We start from the raw sequence: 24,898 nt of genomic DNA on the forward strand, positions 1-24,898 counted from the left end.
TTTCCTGCCATTTATTTTCAATGAAAAATTAGTTAAGTAATGAGACCTAGGTACATAATTATACTTACGTTCAGGTGGTTTAGGATAACATCCGCTGAAGGCATCTCCAATAAATCCTTGAGGACAAGTACATATCGGAGTATGATTGATAACTTTACATTCAGCATTGTAACCACAAGATCCTGGACATGGGTCTTGACATTTCTCATTGATACAAGCTTCATGACTTGGACATTCCGAATTCATTACACATTCTGGTCTACAGTTTGGTGGAGATCCAATATAGTTTGGTAAACAAGAGCATGATGGTGATCCACCGATATCTCTACATTGTGAATATGGTCCACAAGGTGATGGATAACATGGGTTGACAGGTTCTGGAACATCTTCTTGTGGTGGTGGACGAGCTGTAACACAGAAATATCAATATCAAAACTTTAACTTATAAAATGCGATAAGAAGAGCGCATTAAACATTGCAAAACTTTCAATTGAGCTCTTGTAAAAAAGCTAACACTTCCCCATTGGCTTACCAGCAAAAATTTCTTGATATTATTAGGTCAAAATACTCTTCGTTGATACAAGCTTCATGACTTGGACATTCCGAATTCATCACACATTCAGGTCTGCAATTTGGTGGAGATCCAATATAGTTTGGTAAACAAGAGCATGATGGTGATCCACCAATATCTCTACATTGTGAATATGGTCCACAAGGTGATGGATAACATGGGTTAACAGGTTCTGGAACATCTTCTTGTGGTGGTGGACGAGCTGTAACACAGAAATATCGATATGAAAACTATAACTTAAAAAATGCGATAAGAAGAGCGCATTAAACATTGCAAAAAATATCACCAGCTTTTTTATTTGCATTCTGAATAATCACGAATGAGAACTTACGTCGCGATCTTGAGAAAACGAAATGAAAGCTTTACTTACGAGGTATTTTATTACATCGTATTCTTGGTTCTCCAGTAAATCCAGGTTTGCAGGAGCACACAGGACTGTGATTGATAACTCTACAGTTGGCATTCTGACCACAAGATCCAGGACATGGGTCTACACATTTCTGATTAACACAAGCCTTGTCAAGTGGACAATCAGAATTGACTGTACATTCTGGTCTACAAGCTGGAGGACTACCGAAGTAATTGGGTAGACATGAACACACAGCTTGATGATTGACTTCACGGCATTGACTGTTTGGTCCACAAGGTGATGGTTGACATGGGTTTGTGTACACAGGCTCATATTGAATAGTTTTGCATTGAACAAATGGACTTCCAGTAGTTCCCGGTGGACATGTGCACGAAACAGCATGATTTACAACATCACATATTGCTCCTTCACCACAAGTTCCAGGTGTACATGGGTTTTTACATTTGTTTCTAATACAGGCTTTGTTTCGTGGACAATCTGAGTTCTGAACACATTCTGGTCTGCAGGATACATAACCATCTCCATAGTAATCAGGTAGACACAAGCATACACCATCTCTACATTCTGCGTTTGGTACACAGTTACATGTGTCTTCTTGAATAACTGGTTCAATAGCTGTAAAAGATAAGAAGAGAAAAATAAGGATCTACTCAATGATCGAGATTGCTAACTGAATGCAAAAAAAAAAATCACGAATAATATCAACATTTTAGGTGATAACGTTTAGGTGACTTGAAACGATCGCAAAAGAAATATCGACCCACTTAAGTGAAATGTTTGCCAGATTGTCGGTAGAATATAATGTTGAAATAATTATTTAATTGATACAATAATAAAGTTAATGCCAAACTTACGTTCTGGAGGTTTGGGATAGCAGGAACTGAACGCATCTCCGATAAATCCTTCAGGACATGTACATATTGGACTATGATTGATCACTGTACAGACAGCACCATATCCACAAGAACCAAGACATGGATCAGCACATTTCTCGTTAATGCAAGCTTTGTCATGTGGACATTCAGAATTCTGAACACATTCAGGTCTGCAGTTTGGTGGGGCACCAATGTAGTTTGGTAAGCAAGAACATGATGGAGATCCATTGATGTCTCTACATTGAGCGTAAGGTCCACAAGGGGATGGAACACATGGATTTACATACTCCGGAGGAGATTCAAGAGGTCGAGAGGCTGAAAGGAGAGAAAATTTCAAAATGAAACGAGATGATGAGGATTTTGCGAAAAAAAAAAAGTTGTACTGCTGGGAAAGATCGGATAATCGAAATCAACGGAATCAGAATGGAATGTCTTCCAATGCTCTTAAAATACACAGTTTGTCTATGATGAGTTTGCGAAAAAAAAGAAGAAAAAAAAAAAAGAGTTGTACTGCTGGGAAAGATCGGATAATCGAAATCAACGGAATCAGAATGGAATGTCTTCCAATGCTCTTAAAATACACAGTTTGTCCGTAGAGAAGATAGGAAGATAGTAATAACAAGAGTAAATCATTAATACTCACGAGGTATTCGGTTACAGTAGACCAAAGCGTCCCCAGTAAATCCAGGTTTGCATGTACAGATCGGACTATGGTTGATAACTCTGCAGTTTGCATTTTGTCCACAAGTTCCAGGGCATGGATCCACACATTTCTGATTGAAGCAGGCTTTACTTTGCAAGCAATCTGAATTAACTGTACATTCAGGTCTACAAGCTGGCGGACTACCGAAGTAGTTTGGCAGACAAGAGCACACTGCTTGACTGTTTATTTCTCGGCATTGACTGTTAGGTCCACAGGGTGATGGCTGACACGGGTTTGTGTACACAGGTTCATTTTGAACTGGTTTACATTGAATAAATGGACTTCCTGTGGTTCCAGGAGGACAAGTACACATAACAGCATGGTTTTCAACATTGCAAATAGCACCTTCTCCACAAGTTCCAGGAACACATGGATTTTTACATTTGTTTCTGATACAAGCTTTATTACTGGGACAATCACTGTTGAGAACACATTCAGGTCTGCAGGATACATAACCATCTCCATAATAATCAGGTAGACATACACATACACCATCTCATAATCACGAATGAGAACTTACGTTGCGATTTTGAGAAAATGAAATGAAAGCTTTACTTACGAGGTATTTTATTACATCGTATTCTTGGTTCTCCAGTAAATCCGGGTTTGCAGGAGCACACAGGACTGTGATTGATAACTCTACAGTTGGCATTCTGACCACAAGATCCAGGACATGGGTCTACACATTTCTTCTTCTACTTTTTTAAAGAACAATACTAGGGTAGAATCACACTTGTGTTATTCACTTACAACATTGAAGTAGTTGATTGATAAATAGATCGCTGATGAATGTGCGTACTTTACACAAGAGGTAGCTGAGAAAGAGTAGGAAATTAATTATACTCACGTTCAGGTGGTTTAGGATAACATCCGCTGAAAGCATCTCCAACATATCCTTGAGGACAAGTACATATCGGAGTATGATTGATAACTCGACATGCGGTGATTAATTTTTCTAGCTACACCACTATCATGTTAATTTCAAATTAATAGAACTTTATCGGGAATTTCATATTTTGCAAAAGTATGCCGTCAGTTTTGTAACGACAATATTGACTCTGATATTGGAAGTTTTCATATCTAATGAAGATCTGTATCGCAAGTTCTACTATCTGAAAATTTGGATTAGTATTATTTTTTCACTTACGAGGTATTTTGTTACAGTAGATCCTAGGATCCCCAGTGTATCCAGGCTTGCAATTACAGATCGGATTATGATTCTGAACTTTACAGTTTGCATTTTGGCCGCAAGTTCCTGGACATGGATCTACACACTTCTGGTTGTGTCCTCTTGAATAACTGGTTGTTCAGCTGCAAAACAAAAAAGAAATGTAATTATTATACATTGTTAATTGTATGGGCCTTACTTCTACTTTTTTAAAGAACAATACTAGGGTAAAATCACACTTGTGACATTCATTTACAACATTGAAGTAGTTGATTGATAAATAGATCGCTGATGAATGTGCGTACTTTACACAAGAGGTAGCTGAGAATGAGTAGGAAATTAATGATACTCACGTTCAGGTGGTTTAGGATAGCATCCGCTGAAAGCATCTCCAACATATCCTTGAGGACAAGTACATATCGGAGTATGATTGATAACTTTACATTCAGCATTGTAACCACAAGATCCTGGACATGGGTCCTGACATTTCTCGTTAATACAGGCTCTTTCATTAGAACATTCAGCGTTGGATGTGCATTCGGGCCTACAATTTGGTGGAGCTCCGAAATAGTTTGGTAAGCAAGAGCATGAAGGTGATCCTCCAATATCTCTACATTGTGAATAAGGACCACAAGGTGATGGGTAACATGGATTTGTAATGATTTCATCTTCTTGTGGAGGTGGAGATGAAGCTGAAATATAAATAAAGAATAATAGCAGGCTTTGTTGCTCGGACAATCACTGTTGAGAACACATTCTGGTCTGCACGATACATAACCATCTCCGTAGTAATCAGGTAGACATACACATACACCATCTTTACATTCTGCATTGGGCACACAGTTGCACGTATCTTCTTGAACTGGTACGGGTTCAATCGCTAGAAAATGAAACAAGAGTCAAGTAAGAAACAATAACCAAAGTAGGTTTCATTAAGTGGCATATTCCATGAACCTATACACGACGGATAAATGTTTTTTATAAGACAGCCTAAATTGCAAAAGACGGCAACAAGTGAATTGTTCTTACTTTTATTCTTCTGTTGCAAGAGAATATGTTGTCAAGCTGTCATGTAGCTCATATTGACGTCAGGGGCACACAGTTGCATGTATCTTCTTGAACTGGTACGGGCTCAATTGCTAGAAAATGAAACAAGAGTCAAGTAAGAAACAATAACCAAAGTAGGGTTCATTAAGTGGCATATTCCATGAACCTATACACGACGGATAAATGTTTTTTATAAGACAGCCTAAATTGCAAAATACGGCAACAAGTGAATTGTTCTTACTTTTATTCTTCTGTTGCAAGAGAATATGTTGTCAAGCTGTCATGTAGCTCATATTGACGTCAGGTTTGGTGGAGCTCCGATATAGTTTGGTAAGCAAGAGCATGAAGGTGATCCTCCAATATCTCTACATTGTGAATAAGGTCCACAAGGTGATGGGTAACATGGATTTGTAATGATTTCATCTTCTTGTGGAGGTGGAGATGAAGCTGAAATATAAATAAAGAATAATAAAAATTATGACAATAATTATAACGATAACAAAACGAAATATGTACCCATAATAATGTAATGAATCAAGAATATCAGTTGGAATTTTAACAATTATTAAAGAGGAGAGCAGGGATTTGAGTAAAAACTTTAAGACCATTAATATTACACTTACCAGGTATTCTTGAGCAGCGTATTTTTGGTTGACCAGTAAAACCAGGCTTGCAGGAACAAATCGGACTGTGATTGATAACTCTGATGTAATGAATCAAGAATATCAGTTGGAATTTTAACAAAGGCCTTTGCTTACTAAAGAGGAGAGCAGGGATTTGAGTAAAAAATTTAAGACCATTAAGTGTAATAACTTACCAGGTATTCTTGAGCAGCGTATTTTTGGTTGACCAGTAAAACCAGGCTTGCAGGAACAAATCGGACTGTGATTGATAACTCTGCAGTTGGCATTTTGACCACAAGATCCAGGACAAGGGTCAACACATTTCTGATTAACGCACGCTTTGTTCAATGGACAATCAGTGTTGACCGTGCATTCTGGTCTACAGGAAGGAGGACTACCGAAGTAATTCGGCAGACATGAACATACAGCTTGCTTGTTGACTTCACGACATTGACTGTTTGGTCCACAAGGTGATGGTTGACATGGGTTTGTGTACACAGGTTCATTTTGAACTGGTTGACATTGTATAAATGGACGGTACATTCTGGTCTACATGCTGGAGGAGTACCGAAGTAATTTGGCAGACATGAACATACAGCTTGCTTATTGACTTCACGACATTGACTGTTCGGTCCACAAGGTGATGGTTGACATGGGTTCGTGTACACAGGTTCATTTTGTATTGGTTTACATTGAACAAATGGACTTCCTGTGGTTCCAGGAGGACAAGTACACATCACAGCATGATTTATAACGTCACAATTGGCACCTTCACCACAAGTTCCAGAAACACATGGATTTTTACATTTGTTTCTGATACAAGCTTTGTTGCTTGGACAATCACTGTTGAGAACACATTCAGGTCTGCAGGATACATAACCATCTCCATAGAATTCTGGCAGACATACACATATTCCATCTCTACATTCTGCATTCGGTACACAGTTGCATGTGTCCTCTTGAATTGGTACTGGTTCAATGGCTGTAAAGTCGAAAAAATTGTGTTGGAAATGCAAAATGATCCACATAGAAATTATAATAACATTAATTCACAAACCTATGCGAGTTATTTTTTTTTTCTATTTTGTTATTTTGTCGAAAAATGATTAGATTAACTACTGTATAAATATTTTTAGTAGAGGAATGAATGAGAATGCTTGACGTCAGTCTGACTGATTTCAACAGATCTTATATGGAAAATATCACAGCACATTATATGGAACTCTCAAGAAGTCTTATTAAAAATGGAGCTAGGCACTTACCATTTAATTTGTCAACATTAATTCACAAACCTATGCGAGTTAATTTTTTTTTTTTTTCTATTTTGTTATTTTGTCGAAAAATGATTAGATTAACTACTGTATAAATATTTTTAGTAGAGGAATGAATGAGAATGCTTTAGTAGGCATGAATGCTCTAGTTTTAGTATGCTCTACTGAAACGTGTTAATTTATCATTTGTTATGGGTTATATGTAGCAGGAGCTTCATATTTTTTCTAAGCTTGTTATTTTCTAATCTGAAGCTTGTTAAAGTCTAATTTCAAGCTTGTTATTTTCTAGTCAGATGCTTGTTATTCTTTAACTGAAGCTGGTTCTTTTCTAACTGAATCTAGTTATGTCCTAATTGAAGCGAAATGATGGAAATGGAAGTTATGGTGATTCATAAAATGAAAATGATGGAAAATATTGCATAGAATAGAAATTACAAAGCAGAACATATTTTGGACTATTTAACCGAAAGGAGATAGATGGGAAAAAGGTAAAAGAGCAGGTAAATAAGTTTACACTTCCGAGAGTTCATTTCATGGAACACATGAATGCTATGCCGCGATTGGTCCAAAATTTGTTTACAAAACAAAGTTATAGGAATATCCTTTTAATTCTCATCTACATAATTTTCTTCCGAGTACCTATAAAAAATCTTCAAGAGTCATACAAACAGTCTCCTTGTATCGATATCCTCACTTATATTCATACTTGATTGGTTGATGAGTTTACCAATTTTGTAGACATGCCCAATTGCAAGCTTTGATTTAAATTTATTTTAGTCATTCACATTCTGATAATCAAAATTTCAAAACTGAAATATTCAAACAAATGCGGCAGGTATACATCCACAAACCTAACAAATACATCGTTTCAAAATAAGAACATCAAGTTTTGACAGAATAAGGAAAGTGACGAAATAAATCACAGAACTCACCTTCAGGTGGCTTGGGATAACACCCACTAAAACCATCACCAATATATCCTTGAGAACAAGAACATATTGGATTGTGATTGATAACTTTGCATTCAGCATTGTAACCACAAGATCCTGGACATGGGTCCTGACATTTCTCACTGATACAAGCTTCGTGACTTGGACATTCCGAATTCATCACACATTCTGGTCTACAGTTTGGTGGAGATCCAATGTAGCCAGGTCTACATGAACAAGATGGTCCACCATTGATATTTCTACATTCAGAATAAGGTCCACAAGGTGAAGGATAACATGGGTTCGTAGGAGGTTCAGGAACATCTTCTTGAGGTGGCGGTGGAGCTGGAAATGAAAGTTTTCAAGTAAGTTTTGGAATGGATTTGCTCCTTAGGCAGAACTGTTATTAGAGATATAAAATTTTGGATCCTGATTTAAAACAAATATACAGTATGAGTTGAGATAGTTTTGACACAAAAATTAACACTTACGAGGTATTCTATTACATCTGATTCGCGGTTCTCCAGTAAAGCCAGGTTTGCAGGAGCACACAGGACTATGGTTGATAACTCTGCAGTTGGCATTCTGACCACAAGATCCAGGACATGGGTCTACACATTTCTGATTAACACAAGCCTTGTCAAGTGGACAATCAGAATTGACTGTACATTCTGGTCTACAAGCTGGAGGACTACCGAAGTAATTGGGTAGACATGAACACACAGCTTGATGATTGACTTCACGGCATTGACTGTTCGGTCCACAAGGTGATGGTTGACATGGGTTTGTGTACACAGGTTCATTTTGGATAGGTTTACATTGAACAAATGGACTTCCTGTGGTTCCAGGAGGACAAGAACACATGACAGCATGATTTACAACATCACATATTGCGCCTTCACCACAAGTTCCAGGTGTACATGGATTTCTACATTTGTTTCTAATACAGGCTTTGTTTCGTGGACAATCGATATCTTCTTGTGGTGGTGGACGAGCTGCAAGATGAAAACAAAATTAAAGATATACAGCTGCCACGGAAAAAAATGCAATATTATTATTAAAATGGATTTTTGAAATATTTTAAATTGTACAAATTGAGAATGTATGATAAGAAATTAAGTGATACCATTACTTACGAGGCAAGATGAAAACAAAATTAAAGATATATACAACTGCCACGGAAAAAAATGCAATATTATTAAAATGGATTTTTGAAATATTTTAAATTGTACAAATTGAGAATGTATGATAAGAAATTAAGTGATACCATTACTTACGAGGTATTTTATTACATCGGATTCGAGGTTCTCCAGTGAAGCCAGGTTTGCAGGAGCATACAGGACTATGGTTGATAACTCTGCAGTTGGCATTCTGACCACAAGATCCAGGACATGGGTCTACACATTTCTGATTAACACAAGCCTTGTCAAGTGGACAATCAGAATTGACTGTACATTCTGGTCTACAAGCTGGAGGACTACCGAAGTAATTGGGTAGACATGAACACACAGCTTGATGATTGACTTCACGGCATTGACTGTTTGGTCCACAAGGTGATGGTTGACATGGGTTTGTGTACACAGGCTCATATTGAATAGTTTTGCATTGAACAAATGGACTTCCAGTAGTTCCCGGTGGACATGTGCACGAAACAGCATGATTTACAACATCACATATTGCTCCTTCACCACAAGTTCCAGGTGTACATGGGTTTTTACATTTGTTTCTAATACAGGCTTTGTTTCGTGGACAATCTGAGTTCTGAACACATTCTGGTCTGCAGGATACATAACCATCTCCATAGTAATCAGGTAGACACAAGCATACACCATCTCTACATTCTGCGTTTGGTACACAGTTACATGTGTCTTCTTGAATAACTGGTTCAATAGCTGTAAAAGATAAGAAGAGAAAAATAAGGATCTACTCAATGATCGAGATTGCTAACTGAATGCAAAAAAAAAAATCACGAATAATATCAACATTTTAGGTGATAACGTTTAGGTGACTTGAAACGATCGCAAAAGAAATATCGACCCACTTAAGTGAAATGTTTGCCAGATTGTCGGTAGAATATAATGTTGAAATAATTATTTAATTGATACAATAATAAAGTTAATGCCAAACTTACGTTCTGGAGGTTTGGGATAGCAGGAACTGAACGCATCTCCGATAAATCCTTCAGGACATGTACATATTGGACTATGATTGATCACTGTACAGACAGCACCATATCCACAAGAACCAAGACATGGATCAGCACATTTCTCGTTAATGCAAGCTTTGTCATATGGACATTCAGAATTCTGAATACACTCAGGTCTGCAGTTTGGTGGGGCACCAATGTAGTTTGGTAAGCAAGAACATGATGGTGATCCATTGATGTCTCTACATTGAGCGTAAGGTCCACAAGGGGATGGAACACATGGATTTACATACTCCGGAGGAGATTCAAGAGGTCTTATGATTGATTACTGTACAGACAGCACCATATCCACAAGAACCAGGACATGGATCAATACATTTCTCTCTAATACATGCTTTGTCATACTGTACAGACAGCACCATATCCACAAGAACCAGGACATGGGTCGGCACATTTTTCGTTAATGCAAGCTTTGTCATACGGACATTCAGAATTCTGAATACATTCAGGTCTGCAGTTAGGCGGCGATCCAATATAACTTGGCAAGCAAGAGCATGATGGTGATCCATTGATGTCTCTACATTGTGAATATGGTCCACACGGTGATGGATAACATGGGTTTACAGGTTCTGGAACATCTTCTTGAGGTGGAGGCGGTGCTGAAATCATAAAAAGATAGGTCAACATGGATTTTCGAGGGTACATTCAATTTCTGAGGTACATAATTCATTTGGCGCATTATTCGGTATAAGGTATTGAACTATTAAAATATGTTAACAATTTCATTATAATTTATTATAAAATTCTAAATAAACTTACGTGGTATCCTGTTACAATATGTGAATGGATCTCCGGTGAAGCCTGCTTTACATCTGCATATAGGACTATGGTTTATAACTTTGCAGTTTGCATTTTGCCCGCATGTTCCAGGACAAGGATCAGCGCATTTTTGATTCTGACATGATTTATCAAGTGGACAATCAGAATTGACGGTACATTCTGGTCTACAAGCTGGAGGACTACCGAAGTAATTTGGCAGACATGAACATACAGCTTGATGATTGACTTCACGGCATTGACTGTTAGGTCCACAGGGTGATGGCTGGCATGGATTTGTGTACACAGGTTCATGAACAATTGGTTTGCACTGAACAAATGGACTTCCCGTTGTCCCAGGAGGACAAGTACAAGAAACGGCGTGGTTAATGACGTCACAAATAGCACCTTCTCCACAAGTTCCAGGAACACACGGATTTTTACATTTGTTTCTAATACAGGCTTTGTTTCTTGGACAGTCGGAATTTCGAATACATTCAGGTCTGCAGGATACATAACCATCTCCATAGTAATCAGGTAGGCATACACATACACCATCTCTACATTCTGCATTTGGTACACAGTTGCAGGTGTCTTCTTGAATGACTGGTTGTACAGCTGAAAGAATAAATCAACAATTATTTTCACGACCAAGTGGTTAAACTGCTGAAGGACATTAAAATTCGTTTCAAGGCAAAGGATTTTACGTATTCTTGAGAGTTCGATACGTATCGATACGACGATACGACACGGTTCGATACGAACCATGATAAAGTAAGTCTAATTAAAGCAAAGGATTGATAGGAAATCCAATTTAGATTTACCAATTAGAAAACTACTGATGGAAAAGTGGCTCAATGATATTCTGGGGAACAAAATATGTACCTATTGCTATCGTGGTAGTTAAAATACTTACGCTCAGGTGGTTTCGGATAACACCCACTGAAGGCATCGCCAATAAATCCATCAGGACAAGTACAAATTGGGGTGTGATTTATTACTTTGCACAGAGCATTGTAACCACAAGATCCTGGACATGGGTCCTGACATTTTTCGTTAATACAGGCTTTATCATTTGAGCAATCATTGTTCTGTACACATTCTGGTCTACAATTTGGTGGAGCGCCAATATAGTTTGGTAAGCAAGAGCATGATGGTGATCCACCAATATCTCTACATTGTGAATATGGTCCACAAGGTGATGGATAACATGGGTTGACAGGTTCTGGAACATCTTCTTGTGGTGGTGGACGAGCTGAAAAGAAATAATTTGTTTCATTAATGACATGTGATAAATTTTCCTAGCTACATCACTATCATGTTAATTTCAAATTAATAGAACTTTATCGGGAATTTTACATTTTGCAAAAGTATGCCGTCAGTTTTGTAACGACAATATTGACTCCGATATTGGAAGTTTTCATATCTAATGAAGATCTGTATCGCAAGTTCTACTATCTGAAAATTTGATTAGTATTAATTTTTCACTTACGAGGTATTTTGTTACAATAGATCCTGGGATCCCCAGTGTATCCAGGTTTGCAATTACAGATCGGATTATGATTCTGAACTTTACAGTTTGCATTTTGGCCGCAAGTTCCTGGACATGGATCTACACACTTCTGGTTGAAGCAAGCTTTGTTCAATGGACAATCAGTGTTAACAGTACATTCTGGTCTACATGCTGGAGGACTTCCAATGTAATTGGGCAGACATGAACATACAGCTTGCTTATTGACTTCACGGCATTGACTGTTAGGTCCACAAGGTGATGGTTGACATGGGTTTGTGTACACAGGTTCATTTTGTAGTGGTTTACATTGAACAAATGGACTTCCTGTGGTTCCAGGAGGACAAGTACACATCACAGCATGATTTATAACGTCACAATTGGCACCTATTAAACTGCTGAAGGACATTAAAATTCGTTTCAAGGGCAAAGAATTGATAGGAAATCCGATTTAGATTTACCAATTAGAAAACTACTGATGGAAAAGTGGCTCAATGATATTCTGGGGAACAAAATATGTACCTATTGCTATCGTGGATGGATTACCAATATAGTACGAGAATTGGTCAAAAACTATGAAAGCCATACATGGTATTCAGTTATGTTCATGGCGACCTTTTTTTTATGTTTTGTATTCATGTGACCAATCTCTAAAAGAGGAAGAGAATGTGAAACTATTAGAACTCAATATGTAATGCTTACCTGGTATTCTCGAACAACGTATTTTCGGCTGACCGGTAAAGCCTGGCTTGCAAGAACAAATAGGAATATGGTTGATAACTCTGCAGTTAGCATTCTGACCACACGATCCAGGACATGGGTCTACACATTTCTGATTTACACAAGCCTTGTTCAAAGGACAATCTGTATTCACAGTACATTCGGGCCTACAGGAGGGCGGACTTCCGAAGTAATTTGGTAGACAAGAACATACAGCTTGACCGTTTATTTCTCGGCATTGACTGTTACCTACATTCTGCATTTGGTACACAGTTACATGTGTCTTCTTGAATGACGGGTTGTTCAGCTAAAATGAAAGAAAAGAATATACGATTAAAATCAGGTAACAATGTCTCATTAAGATCAAAGAAAAACTAACGGAAATTTCAATGAAATTTTTTTTTTTTTTTTTTTTTTTCCATAGATTTGATAGAGGGAGCTGTAAGCTGTAACTAGTCTTATCGTCCCGAAATCGAAGAGAGAAGGAAGACAGGATAGGAGAAAGCCACCGCCATTTTTCTAATACAATGAAACAATTTTCAAACTTAAATGAATATATGCTGAAAAACACTTACGAGGAATCCTGTTACAGAAGGATAATGCATCTCCGGTGTAACCAGTTTTACATGTGCAAATAGGACTATGGTTGATTACTCTGCAGTTCGTATTTTGACCACAAGCTCCTGGGCATGGATCCACACATTTTTGATTCTGACAAGCTTTGGTCAATGGACAATCAGTATTAACAGCACATTCTGGTCTACAAGCTGGAGGACTACCGAAGTAATTTGGCAGACATGAACACACAGCTTGATGATTGACTTCACGACATTGACTGTTAGGTCCACAAGGTGATGGTTGACAAGGGTTTGTGTACACAGGTTCATGAAGAACGGGTTTACACTGAATGAATGGACTGCCAGTAGTTCCAGGAGGACAAGAACACATAACAGCATGATTTACAACATCACATATTGCGCCTTCACCACAAGTTCCAGGTGTACATGGATTTTTACATTTGTTTCTAATACAGGCTTTATTTCGTGGACAATCTGAGTTCTGAACACATTCAGGTCTGCAGGATACATAGCCATCTCCATAGTAATCAGGTAGACATACACATACATCATCTCTACATTCTGCATTTGGTACACAGTTGCAGGTATCTTCTTGTATGACCGGTTGTACAGCTGAAAGCAAAAATCATTCACATTAATTTAATTAAAGATTGTTTCCCCTTTATTTTCAAAAAATTGAAGCTGACTGAATTAAGGGATGAAATGAAATGCAACTCTATAGCTGTAGGGCTGGTTTAAAAGTAAGTAGTAATATACCTTAAGGTGTAACAACTTACGTTCTGGAGGTTTGGGATAGCAGGAACTGAAAGCATCTCCAACGTATCCTTCAGGACAAGTACAGATTGGACTATGATTGATCACTGTACAGATAGCACCATATCCACAAGAGCCAGGACATGGATCAACACATTTTTCTCTAATACAGGCTTTGTCATATGGACATTCCGAATTTTGTAAACATTCCGGTTTGCAGTTTGGTGGAGCTCCAATATAATTTGGCATAAAAGATATGTAAGGGTTAGGGATATCGCGTGCTGTATGGACATAGTATCACAGCAGAACAGACAAAGTGGACATACCAAGAAATTTCCGACAAAGTGGACATACCAAGAAATTCCCGCGGGAGACCTGCGTCAGATTTTTCCGTTGAAGTTTAGTGAACTACGAGTATCTGTACGATCTACGTATCATAACACAACGCAAATATACTTACGAGGTATTCGGGAGCATCTAATGCGAGGTTCTCCAGTAAAGCCAGGTTTGCAGGAGCACACAGGACTATGATTGATAACTCTGCAGTTGGCATTCTGACCACAAGATCCAGGACATGGGTCTACACATTTCTGATTAACACAAGCCTTGTCAAGTGGACAATCAGAGTTGACAGTACATTCAGGTCTACAAGCTGGGGGACTACCGAAGTAATTTGGCAGACATGAACACACAGCTTGATGATTGACTTCACGGCATTGACTGTTCGGTCCACAAGGTGATGGTTGACATGGGTTTGTGTACACAGGCTCATATTGCACAGTTTTACATTGCATAAATGGACTTCCTGTGGTTCCAGGAGGACATGTGCACATCACAACGTGATTAAACACTTCACAGATAGCACCTTCTCCACAAGTTCCAGGTGTACATGGGTTTTTACATTTGTTCCTGATACAAGCTTTATTACGTGGACAATCAGAATTTTGTACACATTCAGGTCTACAGGATACATAGCCATCTCCATAGTAATTAGGTAGACATACACATACACCATCTCTACATTCTGCATTTGGTACACAATTGCAGGTGTCTTCTTCAATGGGAGTGGCTTGAGCAGCTGAAAAAGAAAACAATTTCATAATAACAATGGTTGAACATAGTACTCACATACCTATTTGAAGAAAATATCGAACTTACAAATGTAAAATTTTAGGCGAGTTGTCGCATAAATAATCAGTAACACTTATAGTCAGTTCTTCAAGTAACTTACATTTTAAAGTTAATGCCATACTTACGTTCTGGAGGTTTTGGATAGCAGGAACTAAACGCATCTCCAAAGTATCCTTCAGGACATGTACATATTGGACTATGATTGATCACTGTACAGACAGCACCATATCCACAAGAACCAGGACATGGATCGATACATTTCTCTCTGATACATGCTTTGTCATATGGACATTCTGAGTTCTGAATACATTCAGGTCTACAGTTAGGCGGTGATCCAATATAACTAGGCAAACAAGAGCATGATGGTGATCCATTGATGTCTCTACATTGAGAGTATGGTCCACACGGTGATGGAATACATGGGTTCACATACTCTGGGACGTCTTGTTGAGGTGGTGGAGGCGCTAGGGAAACAAAAAAGATGTTATCGTTAGTGATACGCCGATGGAAAATAATGAACACTGTTATAATGTTACGTTTATTTAAATTCCGGTTTACGATTTGTCCCTGGATTCGTAATCATTAGGATAACAGAGAAAGGATTTGTTGGGATTTGAAAGCAGTTAGATTCAAGAATAATTCTTGTTGTATACTATGACAGGAATACTTACGTGGTAGTCTACTGCACCGTGTCAGAGGGTCTCCGGTATAGCCAGATTTACATGTGCAAATAGGACTATGGTTGATAACTCTGCAGTTGGCATTCTGTCCACAAGTTCCAGGACAAGGATCAACACACTTCTGATTCTGACAAGCTTTATTCAAAGGACAATCAGAGTTGACAGTACATTCTGGTCTACATGCTGGAGGAGTACCGAAGTAATTTGGCAGACATGAACATACAGCTTGTTTATTGACTTCGCGGCATTGACTGTTTGGTCCACAAGGTGATGGTTGACATGGGTTTGTGTACACAGGCTCATATTGAATAAGTTTACATTGTATAAATGGACTTCCAGTTGTTCCAGGAGGACAAGTACACATAACTACATGATTGATGACATCACAAATAGCACCTTCGCCACAAGTTCCAGGAACACATGGATTTTTACATTTGTTTCGGATACAAGCTTTGTTGCTTGGGCAATCACTGTTGAGAACACATTCTGGTCTGCAGGATTCTACATTCTGCATTTGGTACACAGTTACATGTGTCTTCTTGAATGACGGGTTGTTCAGCTGAAATGAAAGAAAATAATATACGATTAAAATCAGGTAACAATGTCTCATTAAGATCAAAGAAAAACTAACGGAAATTTCAATGAAATACGTACAAAAGCAAAAAACGTCATCTCTGTCAGATCAGGATAAGCAGTAATATCAATGCAAATGAATTAGTAAAACTTACGTTCTGGTGGTTTAGGATAGCATCCGCTGAAAGCATCTCCAACAAATCCTTGAGGACAAGTACATATCGGAGTATGGTTGATAACTTTGCATTCAGCATTGTAACCACAAGATCCTGGACATGGGTCCTGACATTTCTCATTGATACAAGCTTCATGACTTGGACATTCCGAATTCATTACACATTCTGGTCTACAGTTTGGTGGAGATCCAATATAGCCAGGTCTACATGAACAAGATGGTCCTCCGTTGATATTTCTACATTCAGAATAAGGTCCACAAGGTGATGGATAACATGGGTTGGCAGGAGGTTCAGGAACATCTTCTTGAGGTGGTGGTGGAGCTGAAAATAAACGTTCAAGAGACTATGTAGGAAAAATCGGGCCTATTATTTTTTCCTAATATTTTTCTCTCCCAAAAAATTTCACTCCTCAATACATTTTCAACTGTTCATATTTTATATTACGCTTACTGGGTTTTCAGAATAGAAATCCCATATACATAATTATGTACTTACGAGGTATTCGGGAGCATCTAATGAGTTCAAGAGACTATGTAGGAAAAATCGGGCTTATTATTTTTTCCTAATATTTATCTCTCTCAAAAAATTTCATTCCTCAATACATTTTCAACTGTTTATATTTTATATTACGCTTACTGGGTTTTCAGAATAGAAATCCCATATACATAATTATGTACTTACGAGGTATTCGGGAGCATCTAATGCGAGGTTCTCCAGTGAAGCCAGGTTTGCAGGAGCACACAGGACTATGATTGATAACTCTGCAGTTGGCATTCTGACCACAAGATCCAGGACATGGGTCTACACATTTCTGATTAATACAAGCCTTGTCAAGTAAACAATCAGAGTTGACAGTACATTCAGGTCTACAAGCTGGGGGACTACCGAAGTAATTTGGTAGACATGAACACACAGCTTGATGATTGACTTCACGGCATTGACTGTTTGGTCACAAATGGACTTCCCGTAGTTCCAGGAGGGCAAGTGCACATGACAGCATGATTGACTACATCACATATTGCGCCTTCACCACAAGTTCCAGGAACACATGGGTTTTTACATTTGTTTCTGATGCAAGCTTTGTTACTAGGGCAATCACTGTTGAGAACACATTCAGGTCTGCAGGATACATAACCATCTCCATAGTAATCAGGTAGGCATACACATACACCATCTCTACATTCTGCATTTTGTACAGCAAATGGACTTCCCGTAGTTCCAGGAGGACAAGTGCACATGACAGCATGATTGACTACATCACATATTGCGCCTTCACCACACGTTCCGCGTACACATGGGTTTTTACATTTGTTTCTGATACAAGCTTTATTACTAGGGCAATCACTGTTGAGAACACATTCAGGTCTGCAGGATACATAACCATCTCCATAGTAATCTGGTAGACATACACATACACCATCTCTACATTCTGCGTTTTGTACACAGTTACAAGTGTCCTCTTGAATAACTGGTTGAACAGCTGAAACAATAATGGATAGTTGTTTAGTAAGATCTTCAAGTGTGTACACAGTTACAAGTGTCCTCTTGAATAACTGGTTGAACAGCTGAAACAATAATGGATAGTTGTTTAGTAAGATCTTCAAGTGAATTTCGAACTACAATCTTGAAGTAAATTTCAATATTGCTATAATTATTTCAAATAGCATGTGAAAATTTGGTATAAACTTACGTTCAGGTGGTTTGGGATAGCATCCGCTGAAAGCATCTCCAACATATCCTTGAGGACAAGTACATATCGGAGTATGATTGATAACTTTACATTCAGCATTGTCTGAAAATTTGGTATAAACTTACGTTCAGGTGGTTTAGGATAACATCCGCTGAAAGCATCTCCAACATATCCTTGAGGACAAGTACATATCGGAGTATGATTGATAACTTTACATTCAGCATTGTAACCACAAGATCCTGGACATGGGTCCTGACATTTCTCGTTAATACAGGCTCTTTCATTAGAACATTCAGCGTTGGAAGTGCATTCGGGCCTACAATTTGGTGGAGCTCCAATATGGTTTGGTAAGCAAGAGCATGAAGGTGATCCACCAATATCTCTACATTGTGAATAAGGACCACAAGGTGATGGGTAACATGGATTTGTAATCATTAGAACATTCTGCGTTAGACGTACATTCGGGCCTACAATTTGGTGGAGATCCAATGTAGTTTGGTAAGCAAGAGCATGAAGGTGATCCACCAATATCTCTACATTGTGAATAAGGACCACAAGGTGATGGGTAACATGGATTTGTAATAATTTCATCTTCTTGTGGAGGTGGAGTCGCAGCTGAAACAGAAATGCATTACCAAGCAATCGGAATTCTGAACACATTCAGGTCTGCAGGATACATAACCATCTCCATAGTAATCAGGTAGGCATACACATACACCACCTCTACATTCTGAATTTGGTACACAGTTGCAGGTGTCTTCTTGAATGACTGGTTGTACAGCTGAAAGAATAAATCAACAATTATTTTCACGACCAAGTGGTTAAACTGCTGAAGGACATTAAAATTCGTTTCAAGGGCAAAGAATTGATAGGAAATCCGATTTAGATTTACCAATTAGAAAACTACTGATGGAAAAGTGGCTCAATGATATTCTGGGGAACAAAATATGTACCTATTGCTATCGTGGTAGTTAAAATACTTACGCTCAGGTGGTTTCGGATAACACCCACTGAAGGCATCGCCAATAAATCCATCAGGACAAGTACAAATTGGGGTGTGATTTATTACTTTGCACAGAGCATTGTAACCACAAGATCCTGGACATGGGTCCTGACATTTTTCGTTAATACAGGCTTTATCATTTGAGCAATCATTGTTCTGTACACATTCTGATTACAAGTGTCTTCCTGAACAACTGGTTGTTCGGCTGTAACAAAAACCAGATTTATTTAGTTATTTCTTTGAATCACTTTTAAAATGATACTATCTAAAATATAGATGTTACTTCGAATCGCCTACAGAACATTTAGACAAATCATGATAAAGTAAATAATGACAGAAACACAGAGTTGTATTAGGTACATGGGAAACTTACGTTCAGGTGGTTTGGGATAACATCCATTGAATGCGTCGCCAGTATACCCTACAGAACATTTAGACAAATCATGATAAAGTAAATAGTGACAGAAACACAGAGTTGTATTAGGTACATGGGAAACTTACGTTCAGGTGGTTTGGGATAACATCCATTGAATGCGTCGCCAGTATATCCCTCAGGACATGTACATATCGGCGTGTGATTGATAACTTTGCAATCAGCATTGTAACCACAAGATCCTGGACATGGGTCCTGACATTTCTCAATCATACAAGCTTTGTCGTAAGAGCATTCTGAGTTCTGAATACATTCTGGTCTACAGATTGGCGGAGCTCCAATGTAGCCAGGTCTACAGGAACAAGATGGTCCACCATTGATATTTCTACATTCGGAATAAGGTCCACAAGGTGATGGAATACATGGATTGGTAGGAGGTTCTGGGACATCTTCCTGAGGTGGAGGACGTGCTGAAAAATTGAAACAATAACATATGTATGAATGGAATTGAAACTTTTGGAGATATATCAATGCATGAAAGTCTATGATTCTTAGAAACCGTCGCGTCGCCCTGTATTAAACAATAATAAACAAAGCTACACTGGAATTACTGATATTTTATAATCGCAATTTTCATCATGATTTAGCAATATAATTTCGTAGCCTATGAAGGTTACGACAAAAGCACTTACGTGGTATTCTATTACATCTGATTCGCGGTTCTCCAGTAAAGCCAGGTTTGCAGGAGCATACAGGACTATGGTTGATAACTCTGCAGTTGGCATTCTGACCACAAGATCCAGGACATGGGTCAATGCATTTTTGATTAACACAAGCTTTATCAAGTGGACAATCAGTGTTCACAGTACATTCTGGTCTACATGCTGGAGGAGCAGACATGAACATACAGCTTGCTTACTGACTTCACGACATTGACTGTTTGGTCCACAAGGTGATGGTTGACATGGGTTTGTGTACACAGGTTCATGAAGAACGGGTTTACACTGAATGAATGGACTGCCAGTAGTTCCAGGAGGACAAGAACACATAACAGCATGATTTACAACATCACATATTGCGCCTTCACCACAAGTTCCAGGTGTACATGGATTTTTACATTTATTTCTAATACAGGCTTTATTTCGTGAACAATCTGAGTTTTGCACACATTCAGGCCTGCAGGATACATAACCATCTCCATAGTAATCTGGTAGACATACACATACACCATCTCTACATTCTGCATTTGGTACACAGTTGCAGGTATCTTCTTGTATGACCGGTTGTACAGCTGAAAGCAAAAATCATTCACATTAATTTAATTAAAGATTGTTTCCCCTTTATTTTCAAAAAAATTGAAGCTGACTGAATTAAGGGATGAAATGAAATGCAACTCTATAGCTGTAGGGCTGGTTTAAAAGTCAGTAGTAATATATTTTAACACATATTTAAGGTGTAACAACTCACGTTCTGGAGGTTTGGGATAGCAGGAACTGAAAGCATCTCCAACGTATCCTTCAGGACAAGTACATATTGGACTATGATTGATCACTGTACAGACAGCACCATATCCACAAGAGCCAGGACATGGATCAACACATTTCTCTCTAATACAGGCTTTGTCATATGGACATTCCGAATTTTGTAAACATTCCGGTTTGCAGTTTGGTGGAGCTCCAATATAATTTGGCAAGCAAGAGCATGAAGGTGATCCGTTGATGTCTCTACATTGTGAATATGGTCCACAAGGTGATGGATAACATGGGTTGACAGGTTCTGGAACATCTTCTTGTGGTGGAGGTCGTGCTGAAAAGCAAAACAAAATTACAAGGTTAATAACATAGTTTATCTTTTACAGAAACATTAGGAGACAAAAACATAAAAGTACAGAGAAAAGAAGATGTACATAGAGTAAAAGGAGTATGGGGGGAAAATGCAGGAACAAAGAAAAAAGAAAATACTCCAAAAAAGGGGCTACATGAAAGATATAGACAAAAGGAATAATACTGACAGGAAAGTGAAGAAAAAGAATGAAGAATGGGTATGCAATACACTAATAGTGCATTTATTTACATAAAACAAACAATTGCCATAATGCAATGGAGAATAAATTGCAAAATATGATAAGATGCAACAATACAATGAAACGAAAGAAGACAGTACACTAATGTGTGATGTAGGTACAAATAGCATTCAATGATACTGTGCAAAGAACATCTTTGAAAATGTGGAGAATAAACGTAAATAATAATATTCTTAGATCAAGTAGTCACAAACAGCACCTTCGCCACAAGTTCCAGGAACACATGGATTTTTACATTTGTTTCGGATACAAGCTTTGTTGCTTGGACAATCACTGTTGAGAACACATTCAGGTCTGCAGGATACATAACCATCTCCATAGTAATCAGGTAGACATACACATACACCATCTTTGCAGTCTGCATTTGGAGCACAATTACAAGTGTCTTCTTGAACAACTGGTTGTTCAGCTGAAAAGGAAAAGATAGAACAGTGGTTATGAAACGGTAAGAATCACAAATAGCACCTTCGCCACAAGTTCCAGGAACACATGGATTTTTACATTTGTTTCGGATACAAGCTTTGTTGCTTGGGCAATCACTGTTGAGAACACATTCTGGTCTGCAGGATACATAACCATCTCCGTAGTAATCAGGTAGACATACACATACACCATCTTTGCAGTCTGCGTTTGGAGCACAATTACAAGTGTCTTCTTGAACAACTGGTTGTTCAGCTGAAAAGGAAAAGATAGAACAGTGGTTATGAAACGGTAAGAAAAAATATTTGAGGAAAATTAATTATTCATAAAAAAACGTATTTTTTTTTTTCTTTTTTTATGAACCAGAGTCTAACACAGATACTCATGGAAATGTAGATTTATACAGATTAAATAGCAGACAAAGAGTAGGAAACTTACGTTCAGGTGGTTTAGGATAACATCCGCTGAAAGCATCTCCAACATATCCTTGAGGACAAGTACATATCGGAGTATGATTGATAACTTTACATTCAGCATTGTAACCACAAGATCCTGGACATGGGTCCTGACATTTCTCATTGATACAAGCTTCATGACTTGGACATTCCGAATTCATCACACATTCTGGTCTACAGTTTGGTGGAGCTCCAATATAGTTCGGTAAGCAAGAACATGATGGTGATCCACCAATATCTCTACATTGTGAATATGGTCCACAAGGTGATGGATAACATGGATTGACAGGTTCTGGGACATCTTCTTGTGGTGGAGGTGGTCGTGCTGGAGAGAAAACATCATTAGTAAATTAGATAAATAAATTTTGTCAGTATTTTATAGTTTTGCCATAGTATGATTTTTTAATAACTAGAAACAACTTTATGAGTAACAAAAACACATGATTTAAGAGTAGCAAAACTTCACAACAGTAGAAAAGGGAACTTACTTGGTGGTATTTTGTGACATCTGAACACCGGATCGCCAGTATACCCAGGTCTGCACGTACACAATGGACCGTGATTGATAAGTTTGCAATTGGCGTTTTGACCACACCTGCCCGGGCATGGATCTACACATTCCGCAAAGTCCATATATTTTTTTAACTCCGTCTTTCCTGTCTATCTCTCTTCCTTTTTTACCAACCCTTGGTCTATTGCCACCAAAAAGAGGTCCATGTTTGTCACAAAGAGGACTTTATAAGCCCATGACAACATATTACAAAGAAAAATAAATTATTTAATTTAAAGCGCTTTAACACTACGGAAAGTAGGTCGTTCACGCTATTAATTTTTAGTCTAATGTGTTGGTCTCAGTTGTTTCAAATGTCGAAATATTTGATCATTTCACTATTTCCCCCTGATGTATAGGTATGGGTATAGGTGTGTTTTATTTGGTATCAATTTTTTTACAAAGAATTTCTTATCCTAAGCTTAATCTAAATAATGTAGTCAGCTAATTTTTCTTTTTGTCTTAAAAAAGTAACATTGAAAATTGGGTTCCATCCCGTGAATTATTAAAATTAAATTAAATCACATCTTCTTGTGGTGGAGGTGGTCGTGCTGGAGAGAAAACATCGTTAGTAAATTAGATAAATAAATTTTGTCAGTATTTTACATAGTTTTGCCATAGTATGATTTTTTAATAACTAGAAACAACTTTATGAGTAACAAAAACACATGATTTAAGGGTAGCAAAATTTCACAACAGTAGAAAAGGGAACTTACTTGGTGGTATTTTGTGACATCTGAACACCGGATCGCCAGTATAGCCAGGTCTGCACGTACACAATGGACCGTGATTGATAACTTTGCAATTGGCGTTTTGACCACACCTGCCCGGGCATGGATCTACACATTTCTGATTGACACAAGCCTTATCCAGAGGACATTCTTCATTGACCACACACTCCGGTTTACAATAGGGCGGACTGCCTACATAGGAGGGTAGACATGAGCAGACAGACTGGCCGTTTACAGCGCGACATTGACTGTTGGGACCACAGGGCGAAGGCTGGCACGGGTCTGAGGGTACAGTTTCGATAGCTGGAAAAAGTTGACGAATTGAATTATTATTGGGATTTTGATAAAATTAGTGACAACCCACAGATATTCATAGTACTTTGGTACTTCGAAAAGGATATACTTGATAGTAATGTGTAATCAAGAAAAATAAATATAAGTTTCTTCTTCTTCTTCTTCCTAGCCTTTTCCTAATTAAATACCTAGGGTCAGCGTTTCTTGTCAGTCTAAAATAGGTATGGGATGGGTGTATAAAATAACTCTACTTCATGGATCGAATGAGATAAGATAGGAAATCAAACTTTATTTATTTATTTATTTATTTATTATGGGACTGGTTGCTCCTCTCCCAAGAGAGTATGCAATTAACACTGCGACCTCTGTAGATCTACACAATCCTAAAATCCAATGTTTACCTACCATGCTGGCACCGGTCGCTATGCGCATTTATATGTCATAGCTACTCATTTTCCTCACGAGGCATTGAAAACAAATAAAGAGGTAATTTAAAAGTTGACACGTTACCAGCAATGAATACATAAATGAAGGGGCAACTTACGAGGCAGCGGGTAGCATTGTCTGAACGGGTCTCCTGTATTACCAGGAGGACATGAGCATATCGGATTGTGATTGACGACCTGTAACCGAAATGTGACGGGTATGTTAGAATAAGT

General features: G+C 38.1%; 1 protein-coding gene across 1 annotated transcript in view; it reads right to left on the reverse strand.

Moving 5' to 3' along the window:
- LOC103506874 overlaps nt 1-24,898 on the reverse strand; it is a gene marked incomplete at its 3' end in the record, with an annotated part of 106,217 nt that overhangs the window by 13,959 nt on the left and 67,360 nt on the right. The window contains 45 exon segments of the mRNA XM_026821856.1: nt 69-407; nt 582-773; nt 942-1,556; nt 1,796-2,131; nt 2,460-3,034; nt 3,075-3,214; nt 3,793-3,830; nt 4,041-4,367; nt 4,370-4,379; nt 4,430-4,567; nt 4,976-4,985; nt 5,034-5,181; nt 5,552-5,869; nt 6,010-6,339; nt 7,561-7,902; nt 8,049-8,552; nt 8,835-9,449; nt 9,689-10,017; nt 10,080-10,083; nt 10,138-10,362; nt 10,523-11,137; nt 11,436-11,774; nt 12,012-12,416; nt 12,732-13,056; nt 13,311-13,939; nt 14,104-14,310; nt 14,541-15,158; nt 15,337-15,675; nt 15,883-16,388; nt 16,390-16,450; nt 16,620-16,961; nt 17,322-17,590; nt 17,592-18,120; nt 18,456-18,763; nt 19,314-19,500; nt 19,707-19,754; nt 19,835-20,176; nt 20,399-20,599; nt 20,602-20,997; nt 21,174-21,512; nt 21,989-22,225; nt 22,228-22,464; nt 22,648-22,989; nt 23,931-24,272; nt 24,784-24,862. Of these exon segments, the coding sequence (XP_026677657.1) occupies nt 69-407; nt 582-773; nt 942-1,556; nt 1,796-2,131; nt 2,460-3,034; nt 3,075-3,214; nt 3,793-3,830; nt 4,041-4,367; nt 4,370-4,379; nt 4,430-4,567; nt 4,976-4,985; nt 5,034-5,181; nt 5,552-5,869; nt 6,010-6,339; nt 7,561-7,902; nt 8,049-8,552; nt 8,835-9,449; nt 9,689-10,017; nt 10,080-10,083; nt 10,138-10,362; nt 10,523-11,137; nt 11,436-11,774; nt 12,012-12,416; nt 12,732-13,056; nt 13,311-13,939; nt 14,104-14,310; nt 14,541-15,158; nt 15,337-15,675; nt 15,883-16,388; nt 16,390-16,450; nt 16,620-16,961; nt 17,322-17,590; nt 17,592-18,120; nt 18,456-18,763; nt 19,314-19,500; nt 19,707-19,754; nt 19,835-20,176; nt 20,399-20,599; nt 20,602-20,997; nt 21,174-21,512; nt 21,989-22,225; nt 22,228-22,464; nt 22,648-22,989; nt 23,931-24,272; nt 24,784-24,862 (13,777 nt within the window).

Source organism: Diaphorina citri, unplaced genomic scaffold (genome assembly GCF_000475195.1).
Source record: "Diaphorina citri unplaced genomic scaffold, Diaci psyllid genome assembly version 1.1 scaffold269, whole genome shotgun sequence".
NCBI classification, from domain to species: domain Eukaryota; kingdom Metazoa; phylum Arthropoda; class Insecta; order Hemiptera; family Psyllidae; genus Diaphorina; species Diaphorina citri.